The 14,510-nt window shown below is 41.9% G+C and overlaps 1 protein-coding gene across 4 annotated transcripts in view; it reads left to right on the top strand.

The window, feature by feature from the left end:
- LOC137437800 (gamma-adducin) overlaps window positions 1-14,510 on the top strand; it is a 62,776-nt gene that overhangs the window by 22,682 nt on the left and 25,584 nt on the right. For all 4 annotated transcript variants that reach the window (XM_068132442.2, XM_078766460.1, XM_068132458.2 and 1 more), the window contains 6 exons: window positions 2,652-2,806; window positions 6,026-6,106; window positions 6,359-6,508; window positions 9,196-9,339; window positions 9,549-9,647; window positions 9,905-10,069. In XM_068132442.2, coding sequence (XP_067988543.1) covers window positions 2,652-2,806; window positions 6,026-6,106; window positions 6,359-6,508; window positions 9,196-9,339; window positions 9,549-9,647; window positions 9,905-10,069 — 794 coding nt within the window. The remainder of the gene's footprint in view (window positions 1-2,651; window positions 2,807-6,025; window positions 6,107-6,358; window positions 6,509-9,195; window positions 9,340-9,548; window positions 9,648-9,904; window positions 10,070-14,510) is intronic.

Genomic DNA, 14,510 nt, shown 5'->3' on the forward strand with positions numbered 1-14,510 from the left:
GTCGGCCCTATGAATGGTGTGGTGCCTTGCTCAGAGTAAAATGCTGTCCTGTGCAAGTTGTCATGATATTAACACAAGTCTTGTTTCACGTGTTGTCATGATTATCACGTGTCGAGCGACTGGCTGTTGACTCGTACAAAATGGTGCACGATGTCTTTTCGTTTCTTTTTTTCCATACCAAGGGTTAGACTTTAGACTAAACATAATAAAAAGTTAAACCGATATCCCAGTAAAACCACCATCATTGTGTAGGATTATTGTGCATTTACTCGGTGACTTTGTTTTCGACAAAAAATGTCCACTTTGTACCGGTACAATTTTGAGGAGCTGGAAAAAAAACCAGCATTCTCCACCGACCGGACTCGGTGGCCAAATAGATAGAGCATCTTCTCTGGTTTGAACAAAGGCCGAATCATACCAAAGACTTTATAAAAATGATGGTTTGACATGCTTGATGCTCAGCATTAAAAAAAAAAACATGACAGATCACAGACAGAAGCTGGCAGATGGCCTAGAGGTATGCACACTCCCCTCTAAGTTGTCCAGCTTGGGTTAGAATCTTAGCCCATCTATAAACGGTAACCCTGATGTTGCACAGGCAGGGCAAACCATAAATGTGTGTGCTGTACCTTCGGTGGATGTTAAACTGGGTGCTCCATCTGCCAGCATTGGTTGGTAGAGGTTAAAGGTCACATGGTGTCATTCCCGAAAAGTAGGCGAGCTGTCACCGCTGGCACCCTGTGCAAATTCCAAATTCCTGCCCTAACCTTACAGGAGTCGATTCGTCACAGTGAACTCACCCCTTACAAAGTTGTCAGAGTACAGTTCGCCTGCATATGCTGAGTCGACAGACAACACGAGACAAACGGTACTGGCAAAAACAATTAAACCAACAATCAGAACTGGTGTGTAAACTTGATGAACTAGAACGGCACTCGGTAGAGCGCACTCGGACACACTCGGTAGAGCGCACTCGGACACACTCGGTAGAGCTCTGCCAGGCTGAACAGTTTACGTTTTGTATCCCACTGATAGGCCGAGTCTGCAACCAGACTTTAACCAAAATCGAATCGACTTGTTCTTGTCACTTACTCAACCCATCCACCAAGTTTCGTCTAAATCCATCCATAACGTTTTGAGATATCCTGCTCACCGACAGACAGACAGACAGACAGACAGGCAGATAGACTGGGCTGAAAATGTACCGGCTAAGTACCGGCTAAGCTAAGTTTTTGGTGTCGGAGGTAATGAAATGAGTTGTCTGCTGTGCACACTGCATGGTTTTAGCAATAGACAAGCTTGCAATGGTTTCCTGAACCCCAATCTCGTATCTGTCTTGCAAAATAAGACAATTCCATGCACTATTGACTGTGCTAATAGTTTTTTCTATGGTGATTCAAGGCTCAATGCAGGAGCCTGGTATGCATATCATATGTCCTTGTAACGACTTAATGACAAATGTATCTTTCCCTGGTTAAACTGCTGCTGGGCTTGCATAGTCAGGTTCACTGTGGTTTTTTCGTTCAAAATTTTGGTAGATTAGCAAAACTATACATTTTTGGAATATTCAGAGCATGAGGAATCCAAAAATTAATGTTTACATTTGCGTAGACACCTTTGCGAAAATGACACTCAGGACAGTGATGAAGATCTGTAAAAGCATATTCCTGAACGGTATAGACGTCGTAGATCCTGTGTATAGGACTTATAGTTCAATCCGATACTACCTATAACTTCCTATAACAACCTATAACTTCAAAGGACTTGCAATATCATGTATTATGTAATACAGTTATATCACAAATATAAAGACAATGGTTTTCAACTACCTTTGTTTGTTGCTTTTCTATAATCCTGAGCACTATTTTGAGGCCTTTATTGGATTCCTTGACCCAGAAAACATAGGATTAGCATATTTAACGATGTTTCTAGGTTGACTAGAAGCCGAGATAGCGCAAAATATGTATTTTATGGTGGCCATTTTGAAAATCCAAAATGGCGGCCATGCAGGTGTCTGTACAAATGCCAACATTGATTTTCGGATTCTCCATGCTCTGAAGGTTCCAAAAATGTACAGGTTTGCTGATCCCAAAATTTTGAACGAAGTTGTTAACATAGTGAACCTGTTAACATAGTGAACCTGACTATATCTGCTGCATCAATCATGTTCAACCTTCCCCACAATGTTTCTTTTATATTCTGCTTACTCTCCACCATAAGGAGTGCTGCTTCACTCTGAATGAATTATTAATGGGATTGAAAGCAAACGAGTAACTACATTTCACCCGGTTTCACTGATCAGCTTGGCTTCATGTTTGCACTTTGGTTTGGTATGGGTGGCATGATACCATCCAATAATGACTTGGCACAAAAAAGACAACATCGAGAAGTCAGTACTCCGCACAGACATTTTATAAAGCTAGTGGAATCTCTGCTTCAGCTCTCCTTGTTGCTTTCTGCTTTTATATTCATTCTCACGTTACGATTTAAAAATAACTTCTTAACAGGAAGAAGAGCTAAGTTGCTGAACTTGTATTGCAGATTATGAATGAGCAGAGTGCAATGAATCAAAATCTCTAAACAAAACTTTTAATTTACATGTGACAATTTTTTATTTATTTTAAGAAATCTGCTCCTTTCTTCCCAATGAGGTCCGGGTGGTGTTGTGAATCCCATCAATGACCTCCGTGGCACTGAACAACCGGGCTTCGCTCGAGGAGAGCGACTCCTTCGCTGCAAGATGGCGGCACTGCTAAGACTCATTGACTTGCACACCTGGGGCCAGCTGAATGGAAATCTTGCCACGGTCTGAATTTTTCTTTAAACTTTGCTTGTTCTGCTACTGCAGACAGCAAACCCTCTTCTTTTCGTCCCGGGGGTTAAATTGTCCGCTTTCTTGGTTTCTGCTGTCTCTTTGCCTCTTCTTGTTTCCCGGGGGTTAAATTCTCCGCTTTCTTGGTTTCTGCTGTCTCTTTGCCTCTTCTTGTTTCCCGGGGGTTCAGTTCTCCACTTTCTTGGTTCCTGCTGTCTCTTTGCCTCTTCTTGTTTCCCTTCCCGGGGGTTCAGTTCTCCACTTTCTTGGTTTCTGCTGTCTCTTTGCCTCTTCTTGTTTCCCGGGGGTTCAGTTCTCCGCTTTCTTGGTTTCTGCTGTCTCTTTGCCTCTTCTTGTTTCCCGGGGGTTAAATTCTCCACTTTCTTGGTTTCTGCTGTCTCTTTGCCTCTTCTTGTTTCCCGGGGGTTCAGTTCTCCAGTTTCTTGGTTTCTGCTGTCTCTTTGCCTCTTCTTGTTTCCCGGGGGTTCAGTTCTCCACTTTCTTGGTTTCTGCTGTCTCTTTGCCTCTTCTTGTTTCCCGGGGGTTAAATTCTCCGCTTTCTTGGTTTCTGCTGTCTCTTTGCCTCTTCTTGTTTCCCGGGGGTTAAATTCTCCACTTTCTTGGTTTCTGCTGTCTCTTTGCCTCTTCTTGTTTCTCGGGGGTTCAGTTCTCCAGTTTCTTGGTTTCTGCTGTCTCTTTGCCTCTTCTTGTTTCCCGGGGGTTCAGTTCTCCACTTTCTTGGTTTCTGCTGTCTCTTTGCCTCTTCTTGTTTCCCGGGGGTTCAGTTCTCCACTTTCTTGGTTCCCGCTGTCTCTTTGCCTCTTCTTGTTTCCCGGGGGTTCAGTTCTCCACTTTCTTGGTTTCTGCTGTCTCTTTGCCTCTTCTTGTTTCCCGGGGGTTCAGTTCTCCACTTTCTTGGTTTCTGCTGTCTCTTTGCCTCTTCTTGTTTCCCGGGGGTTCAGTTCTCCACTTTCTTGGTTTCTGCTGTCTCTTTGCCTCTTCTTGTTTCCCGGGGGTTCAGTTCTCCACTTTCTTGGTTTCTGCTGTCTCTTTGCCTCTTCTTGTTTCCCGGGGGTTCAGTTCTCCACTTTCTTGGTTTCTGCTGTCTCTTTGCCTCTTCTTGTTTCCCGGGGGTTAAATTCTCCACTTTCTTGGTTTCTGCTGTCTCTTTGCCTCTTCTTGTTTCCCGGGGGTTCAGTTCTCCACTTTCTTGGTTTCTGCTGTCTCTTTTCCTCTTCTTGTTTCCCGGGGATTAAATTCTCCACTTTCTTGGTTCCTGCTGTCTCTTTTCCTCTTCTTGTTTCCCGGGGGTTCAGTTCTCCACTTTCTTGGTTTCTGCTGTCTCTTTGCCTCTTCTTGTTTCCCTGGGGTTCAGTTCTCCACTTTCTTGGTTCCTGCTGTCTCTTTTCCTCTTCTTGTTTCCCGGGGGTTAAATTCTCCACTTTCTTGGTTTCTGCCATCTCTTCTTGTTATTTGTCTTGTTGTCTTGTTGATTTTTAAACCTACTGTCTGCTGTATTGCTTAATTGGCCTGTTTTGTGGGAGTTTTTAACGATTGTCATTATTGCGGATCTACACCAATTAATCATGCACCATCTGTTAAATTGGTTGGCTTGTTCCTTTTGTCTCTGGTTTGGCTGCTTCTTGTCTATCACCTTCTTTGTTCTGTCTCTGATTATCCTTTCAACAGACTGTCAGATAGTTGGCTGCTCACTTTGTTTATTAACGTGTCATCTGTCTTCCTGTAATTCGATCTCTCGGATATTTTTTCTTTCTGCCTTTTTGTATTCTTTCAAGTGTTCCCATTATTGTTTTGAAAATATGAAAATGTTTTGCCTTGTGAATTTTTTTTTCATGTAGAACAGTGGATCATGAGTGCGAATTATTAACTAAATACTGTTGAAGTGGACATTTTGTGCGATTTCAATTTTCATGCTGAGAACCATGAAAACGTGTACGAGCGTTTTATTTATTTATTTTGTGGAGTGAGCACAAGACACGTGACAATCTCATTGATGTGTGAAACCCCAGCGAACATTTAAATAGAGAGAAAATAACTTGCAGTGTAACTAGAACTACTGAGAAACAGGTATCATACCATACTTTATTGTAAACTAAGGTTTACAAACCCGGTGTAAACAAAACGCAACGTGCAGGTATAAGCAGGTGCACCGTTGATGGAACCTACAAGTACCAACATTAATAGTGTAACAGATCGAGACTTTTTCAATTTTGCATGCATGACACACTTGCGCAATCTACTTCTCTTGTACTTTTCTTTTTCTTGCTTGAGCACGCATGGGCCATGTATGAACTTGAGGCGAGGCAACATACATGCGGATTATAGTTTTTGGGGATGACGGTATACAGAAACGTGTGTGTGTGTGTGTGTGTGTGTGTGTGTGTGTGTGTGTGTGTGTGTGTGTGTGTGTGTGTGTGTGTGTGTGTGTGTGTGTGTGTGTGTGTGTGTGTGTGTGTGTGTGTGTGTGCGCGCATGCTGTCAGCAGTAGCACTGCACCAAACCAATAAAATTGTGTGGGGAAAACACAGTAAAGCACATCAACTCAATAATATAGTTAATTTAATGCAGAGATTAGTAAATTCATGGTATACGTAAGCCCGGAAATGCTCATTCAAACACCAATTCAATCCAAGCTTGCGTGTAGACCTCGTGCTTTGACTATTGAAGTTTGTTTAAGGAACCATTGAAATTTGTCTGCTTTTGGAATCTGCTTCAAATACCAAAGCATATTGTACATTGAATCATGGATGCTGAAGTATAATACTCCAGGTGCAAACTGCGCAGACATATGCCACACGTGCTGGCCTAGCGGTTACTTGCTACTCACTAAACGCGACTGGCAACTGTGTGTGCACAGCACGAGCATTCTTTGTGCACTCTGGTACTGTAATTTCTCTCTCTCAAGAAAAAGGAAAATATATTCACATGTTGTTGTCGCACGAAAATTGATGCAGTGCAAAAATGTTCACTTCTGCAGTAAGTGACTTAATATCAGATTAGACGACAATATTGGCTTCATATCGAGAAGATAATCAAGTTCTACCCAGGATTAATTATATCAGCAAAATGTTCCGTTCCAGCCTCCAGATCAAGCTTTCCAATAAAGCAGTTTTTGGTATATTTATAAACCTGCTCTGGAAGATGACAAACGTGTGTGTGTGTGTGTTTGTGTGTGTGTGTGTGTGTTCGCAGGTAAGAGTAAGCAAAGAAAAAGAGCATTTCCTGGTGAATCCATCTGGCTTGCTCTTCAGTGAGATCACTTCCGGGAGCCTGGTGAGAGTGCTCCTCCTCAACGGCGCGTTTAAAAGGAAGATTATAATACCCTTTGCCACCGATCTTGTTCTGACATTCGAATAAAATAAGCTGTTGTCTCTGCTGTATTTATGTTGGAACGTTTTTGAGACATGATTCGAGACAGCAATGCAACCATACATTGTCAGTATACCACTGTAAATTGTGAATGCATAATATGTTGAGCTAAAATAGGATTTTGTTTGTTTTTCTTTGTTTGAATTTTGAACTTAGCTGAAAGTGGATATTCAAGGTCAGCTGGTGGAACCAGGGTTGCCTGGCCTGGGGCTGGCCATGGAGCCCTTCTCATTGCATGCGGCACTGCATGCAGCCCGGCCAGATGCACGCTGCATCATCACAACACATACCCCTGCTGGAGCTGCGGTATGGAGTGTAAATGTCTTCAAAATAGCTGTCTGTAAATGGCAAGCCAAATTTGTGCACGATTGAGAGTCAAAAGAGGGCTTCACTATAATCATTAATTTTATTTGCGATATATAATATAATTCTAAAAATGTCTTTTAATCACCAAAAAAGTTAGTGTCTTATGGAGAAGCATACACGCTAAATGAAGAATGTAAAAGTGAAATGAATTAGAAGACAGAAGACAAGTTAGACTTTTCATGTTCCGATACAGTGGATTTCATTTACTTGGCAACTTCCTGGCAGAAAGATGCTAATATCTGAATGTTATCGTAAAAAGAAATGGTGTTTCACCACACTTTCACAACATAACTTTTATGATGAATGCTTTAATTGGATCAAATTTGTATGCAAGAACACTCTTAAGTAAGAAGAAGCACCTTCAGAGGCCATTTTTCCCTGCAGAGCAGGGGTTGGCCTTTTTTGTGCACCGTGGTCCCCTATTTGAAGCAATGTTTTACGGCCGGATGCCCTTCCTGCCGCCAACCCTGGTAGTCGCCTCTTGCGACACACAGGGAATTACCAGTGAACTGGTACTCAATTTGCCGACCTCGGAAGGATAACACACTTAAGTAAGCTTTTCACATAATAAACTAGAGCATTGCGACTGTGTCGCCAATATGCTTCCACATAGTCCCACAATGGGTAGATGCCCTCGTTCACTGTCCTAAAAATAAACAAGTTTGATTTAAATCCCTTCAGCTCTTTTCAAGTATCACATATTCACCAGACATGACCGATTTCCCATCGATCGGTGAAGCGGTTTCAGAGAAGGGATTTTTTTAAATTATCCGCTTTCAAGCTAATATGGCTGCCACACCACGTGACATATGACCTTAAAAAATGTACACTCTGCATATGCATGGGTAGGGAGGGGATCACGTTTGTGAAGTTTCGTGTTGAACGGATAAAATTCGTTTTTCTATCCAATATGGCTGCCAAAGCACATGACATACGATGTCATCATTTTCAAACTAAATGCAACAATGGTGTTAGATGATATTTGTAAAATTTCACGTCAATAGGGTAAGTGGTTTCAGAGATATAATTATTTAATATTTTCCTTCAATCCAATATGACTGTCACACCATGTGACCAATGATGTTTTCATGATTATCTTTTAATCGCCATGCTTAGTCAATGACACACGTAAAGTTTCGAGTCAATCGATTTGGTGGTTTGGGACAAGATGTGTTTTAAAGGTTTTAGGTTAAATCCAATATGGTTGCCAAACCATGTGACCTATGATGTCATCATTTTAATATTTAAATACAAATGGGTCATAGATCATGTGCAGGGAATTTCAGATTTTTAGGATAAGGAATTCGATTAAAACATTTTTGGATGGTATACCACTTCACCTATGATGTCATGATTATCATGCTTTTGTTCCCTATTGGGAGTACTTGACAATGTGCCGAGTTTTAAATTATTCCATTCAGCGTTTTGCGCGAAATAATCTTTTTATTGCCTGCGTTTATTCCAAGATTGCTGCCATACCACGTGACCTATGACGTCACAATTATGATATAAACATTCTGCATGGGTGTCACTCCTACCCTGAAGGTTTTGTCTCAATCAGAAATATGGTTGCTGAGAAAAACAGGATGAATTTTAGTAATTGATTGTAAGGTTTAGCCCTTACGGACGGACAGACAGACGGAAGGACGGACGGACAATCCGAAAATAATGCCTCCGGCCACCTTCGGGGACGGAGGCATAAAAACATCTAAATTATCTGCTTTATGGGTTAAGAATGGCAGCCATGATTTCTGAAGGAGCTGAATTACATCTAGAAATGTAGTCTCCAGAGCTCATTTATTGGCATCAATATCTCAGAAATCATCGATAGAATTGAACACTCGTCAGCATAAAAATGTCACATGGCTGAAATTCACTCGGGGTGCCAGGGGACTGTCCATCCTTCGCTCAGCAGTTGCCTCGAGGTCGACATTTTGTTTCTCTCCATGTTCCTTGCACTGAATCACAATGTGCCGGGTCTTCCACAGTCTTGAGCAACTGTCTGACAGACCAAACTCCTTCCCTTGTTTTGCTGTCAATGAGTGGCATCCTTTGAACTTCCTTACAAAAGGTTTTTCCTTTTTTTGCTTTGCTGCAAAAGTTCTCAGTAAGTGATGCGACGACAGTTGTTGATGACAAAAGTTTCCAAGTGCTTAACACAATGCAGCGGGGAAAATATGTTAATACAGTACAGTACTTTACTGTTAACTTTACTTTACTGTTAATACAGTAAAGTTGTCTTTACCAGGTTTGCTACTACAGCAAGTGGCATTTACTGTATCGATCAATTAAAACCTGTGACATCTTTGTGATTATTACAATTATTGCGACTTTTCGCTGTGATGATATTGGTAACGAGTTGCACGTTGTTGCCAAAATGAACAATCGCCAATCCCGTAAAGCTGAAGAACAGCTGAGTATGTTCAAGTTACCATGGAAACCTCACTAGCAACCAGTTAAGAAGGAAATACAGCCACCTCAATTCCACAAGTCACTTGGAATTGGCCAAAACACAAGTATTTCGGAATGCAGAGGGAATGTTTGGATGCAGCCAGCAGGGCTTGATATGAAGCCAAAAATGCTGTTATTCTCAAAGACTGTAGCTTTGGTTGTGGCTCCTGTCATAGGTCTCTGCACTGCGATGTGGCTTGCTTCCCCTGAGCCAGGCCGCAGTGATGCTTGGCCCAGTAAGCTATCACCAGTGGGCTGGAGAGATATGCGGAGAGAGCGAGAGAGAACAACTGCAGAGGAACCTTGGACCTGCTAACAAGGTATGTTGGTGTAAAGTTAACCTACTCCTGTAGACTATAGATTCGAGGACTGCCTGTATCCACCTGATTGTGCACAAAATAATTCATTTTAGCCTTGACTACTTTTAATGTAGGCCCAAAAATGCAGACTGATGTTTGAGGCCGTAATTGTAGAAAGGCCTTATTGCCTGACAGTCAAATGCATGATCTGAACACTAACCTCTTTCCAGGTATTGATCCTGCGTAATCATGGAATATTGCTTATTGGCGAGTCAGTTGAAGAAGCATACCAGCTTGCTTATCAGGCTGCTGAAGCCTGTGAAGTTCAGGTGAGGTCCATTTGCTTATTAGGTCGTTAAGGCCTGTGAAGTTCAGATGTTGTCCACTAGCCCTCATAAGTCATTCCTTGTAATCACTTTAGTTTCATAATATCAAAATGTTTTTAATCTACAGGCTCAGCAATAATTTTTGAGGCTCCTTGAGGAATTTTGAGCACTCGGTAGATCTCCAAAACTTTATATGTACATCAAAGTTATAACTTGTTTAATAACCTTTTTCTTCTGTCACATTACAATTGTACGTCAAGTTGCGGGCACTCGCGGGTGGTTGTCAAAGTGGTCTGCTGCAGCTTGATGTTGAGCGGTGCAAAGAACGAGTGGCACTAATGCAGCAGGAGATGGGTGGGACCGGTCAACGTTGGCGTACTGGAGAGCAGCTCTTTGAGGCAATGATGAGGATGCTGGACAATATGGTGAGGGTGATGATATGGACCAACAGAAGGAAAATGGAAACGTAATGTAATCTATTAATACTCGCATCCAAAAGCCATTTTGCTCAAGAGCACAGCATAACATATTTCTGCTGTTCAGACAAACAAACACGTGTTTTGGATATATCACATATGAAGTAGAATTGGATATGTTTTTCCATTGCAGATGTTCTTTTCTCATATACAGCACATAGCTTTCTGATAGGTAGGGAGTGTGGGAGTATAGCTGCACCACTGATGCAGTGCCCCTTGTAAATTAGAGCAGGAATTTTTGGAATCTGGTCAGGATGCCGGCAGTAGCTCACCTACCTTTCATCAAAACGAAACCGTGGGATCTTTAACATCCACCAGTTAATGCTAGCAGACACGGTCGCAGCTTAACATCCATTCAAGGAACTGCACACTCTGTGATGCTGTACCCTGTCTGTGAAGCACCAATCTGACAGATTGTAGTAGTGGTTCTCAACCACTGCAACAAGCTGTACCATGTGCTGCAAACAGCCCAGTCAGCACACTGCTGTGGCCCGAGTGACATCCTGTTAATAATAATAAAAAACTGTTTCGAACAAATGGATTTACCAGATCTCAAACTAATGTAAGTACCAAAATAAATTAATTTGAACAGTTAATATTGTTACGGACCGCGGATAAGATGTTGGTTTTGCCGAGCGGAAGCCCCGCGGCCCTAACAGTTACCCCGACTAACCCGATTCCCGAACGTTGGCCAGATCGCGCCACAGATATTCAATATGGAAAAGACAAAAGCGACACGGATGTGAAGAAGAAGAAGAAGAAGACGAAAAGGTTGGAAATACTACTAAATTTATTCTTACTATTTACATGCTCAAAGTAACCAAGGAAGAAGGAAAGATAAGAAAATAATTTACAGAAGAATCAGAGACACTGCAAATTCCTAGCTTACTTACAGTCTTAATTAACCCAAGGACAGAACAAACAAAACAAACTCACGTACACAAGAAGGATGGAAAGGCAGGAGGTGGATGGCTGGAGGGAAAGGAAGGTCCAAGGATGCTGCAGCACGATCGGCGCGTTTGGCAGCCGCCGTTCCTTCGCGGCCCCGCTCAAAACTGCCGTCCAGGCCCCAAGCTGCGGTTACTGAAGCTGCTGTTGTTGAAGCTGCTGTGTTGCTGCGTGGACGTCGCGTGCTTTCTCCAGGACTCGTCTGACTCGTCTGGTCCAACCACTCAACTCAACAACACGCACGTCTCCCTGTCCAACTCCTCCAGGCTTCTTGCTGTTAACTCCTTTTTCTGGTCCAACTTTGGCGAGCAAGGCGACGAATAGCAGGCTTTGTGCTTCCCTGGATATCCTTCGGCAGTACCTTGCGCGCGCGCTTTTATAGCGCCTCTGGCGATCAAGCCGCCGGCCTTTAGGACACGCCCATCGGTCAGCTCGCCTCGGCCCTGATTGGTGGGCACAGGCCCTCTGACCCCGAGCTGAGCACATGCTTAATGGCGGCTATTGGGGTGAAATCAGCAACCCACCGCTGTAACAAACCTGTGCCCCGTGCAGTTGGCAATGGAGGCTTGGAGGGGATGTAATTGGCAATTGAGGCTTGGCAATGATGAAAGGGGAATGTGAAAGGAATCTACTCTATTTCACTTGGTGCAATGGAGTGTCATCTTAATGGAAGACAAGGCCTTACCCTAATACACATAATAAAGATATAACTATCAACCAGGGGGAAATCTATGATTGGCTGACGTGATTGTTTATGACCTAATTATGGGACGCCCTTTGACCTTTATACATAACTGGAGTAAGGAGGGTCCAGAATAAAGCAATATTTCACAACAATTTACTATACAATACAACACAATAAAAAAACACAATCCTCATATCCGCAACAATATATTGTATTTAGTTTCCTCATTACCTCCATCACCGCAGGTGAACAGGATATATCAAAAATTTGTGCACGGATTCAGATGATATTTGGTGGACAGGATGGGTGTGTGAGAAGGACGAATCAATTCGGTTTTGGTAAAGAAACTAATCCGGATCCGAGATTTTCTTATTCAAAGGGAGGCACAAAGCGCCCCTCCCTTTATATATGGGATCGTTTCTCTGTATGCAGCTTTAACATGGGGACTGAAAATTAGTTCTCGGCTTCTACTGGACGAAATTGGCTGCAAATTTCAGAAGTAAATGCTTTGTACGTTGAGGTAATATGTTCCAAATTTCAGCAACGTCTGTTTCTGCATTATCGAGTTTTATTAAGAAGACCCTCAAATTCACGTTGCTGTCTGTCTGTCTGTCCGTCCGTCCGTCCGTCTGTCCGCCCAAAATGTGTTGGTGCTCATATCTCAAGGGCTTTACATTGAAACTAGCTGAAACTTGGAATATACATCATCCAATAGGTATAGTTAATGGCTTGCAAAACAAATTCTAGCTAAGTGCCATAATTTTTGCTTTCAAATTAAATATATATATATATACACATATATCTACATAAATAAATATATGTGCTGTATGCAACACATGGTACTAGAGCAATAGGACTGTCGCCAATATTCCTCCACATAGTCCCACAACGAGTGGATGCCATCGTTCACTGTCCTAAAAATAAACAAGCTTGCTTTAAATCCCTTCAGCTGTTTTCAAGTATCACATTTTCACCAGCCATGACAGGTTTCACATCGATCGGTGAAGCAGTTTCAGAGAAGGGATTTTTTAAATTATCGGTTTTAAAGCGAATATGGTTGCCACACCACGTGACGTATGAACTTTAAAATGTACACTCTGTATATGTATGGTAGGGGATCACATTTCTGAAGTTTCGTGTTGATTGGATAAGGTTCATTTTTCTATCCAAGATGGCTGCCAAACTACGTGACCTACGACATCATCATTTTCAAACTATATCCAACAATGGTGTTAGATGATATTTGTAAAATTTCGCATCAATAGGGTAAATGGTTTCAGAGATATAATTATTTAATATTTTCTTTCAATCCAATATGGCTGCCTCACCATGTGACCAATGATGTTTTCGTGGTCATCTTTTAATCGCCATGCTTAGTCAATGACACACGTAAAGTTTCGAGTCAATTTATTTGGTAGTTTAGTAGCAGATGTTTTTTTTAGTGTTTTAGGTTAAATCCAATATGGTTGACAAACCATGTGACCTATGATGTCATAAATTTAATATTGCAATACAAATGTGTCATAGATCATGTGCATGCAATTTTAGATTTTTAGGATAAGGAATTCGATTAAAACATTTTTGGCTGGTATACCACTTCACCGATGATGTCATCATTATGATGCTTTTGTTTCCCATTGGGAGTACTTGACAATGTGGCAGGTTTCAAATTTTTCCATTCAGCGGTTTCCGAGAAATAATTTTTTTTATTATATTTAATCCAAGATGGCTGCCATACCACATGACCTACGACATCACAATTATAAAAGAAACATTCTGCATAGGTGTCACTCCTATCCTGAAAGGTTTGTCTCATTTGGACATGTGTTTGCTGAGAAAAACGAGGTTTAGCCCGAACGGATGGACTCACGGACTGACTGACTGACGGACGAACAACCCGAAAACTTAATGCCTCCTGCCACCTTCGGGGGTGGCGGCATAAAAAAAAAAATATATATATACACACTTTATAACTCTTCAAAATATCATTACCCAAATCTTATGTGTTGGGTTAATGGCCTAATGGATAAGACATCAGACTCCCAAGCTGGGGATTCTGAGTTCGAATCCCGTCTGGGTTGAATATTTTTTTGGGGTTGAAAGTCTGGGTTTTGAAAGTCTTTGATATCATCTTCAATAAAGTCTTCTACGATGAACAAATACATTTTGTTCGTATTTAAAATGTATCTTGTGAAAAATGCCAGGGGCATAGAAAAGGTCCCTTTCTTTATATAATAATTATGGTGTGTGCCATGTGGCAAACTATGGAAAAGAAGGGACATTCTTGGGGAAAATGCCAGGGGCAAAGAAAAGGCCCCTATATATGGTATGTGCCATGTCGCAAAGTATAGAAAAGAAGGGGCATTCAAAAAAAGTCTTGTGTGCATGCTGGACTACCCTTGTGTTCTTAGGAGGAACCAAGTAATGCTCTAGAAAAGTTCATATAAAGGGGCGGCACTAGCGGATCCAGAGGGGGGGGGGGGGGGGTGCAGGGGGTACACAACCCCCCTTTCGGATTTTCGATGATAAATTATAAGCTATGAACAGCCCTCGTGTCCAGATTATTTTGAATAAGGAACGTTCTAGGCAGCTTACCAACACTCAGAGGTTTAAAATCACTTTTGCTTTATTTTTATAAAACACTTCAAGTGCGACAGTAACAAAAATCCTACTTTCGTCACGTAAATTTCGTCACCGGAATTCTTCCCGATCATTTGTAGTTGATGAGCGTAATTGACTCAGGAGATCATAACAATC

This window comes from Myxine glutinosa, chromosome 1 (assembly GCF_964187855.1).
Source record: "Myxine glutinosa chromosome 1, kmMyxGlut1.1, whole genome shotgun sequence".
NCBI lineage: Eukaryota > Metazoa > Chordata > Myxini > Myxiniformes > Myxinidae > Myxine > Myxine glutinosa.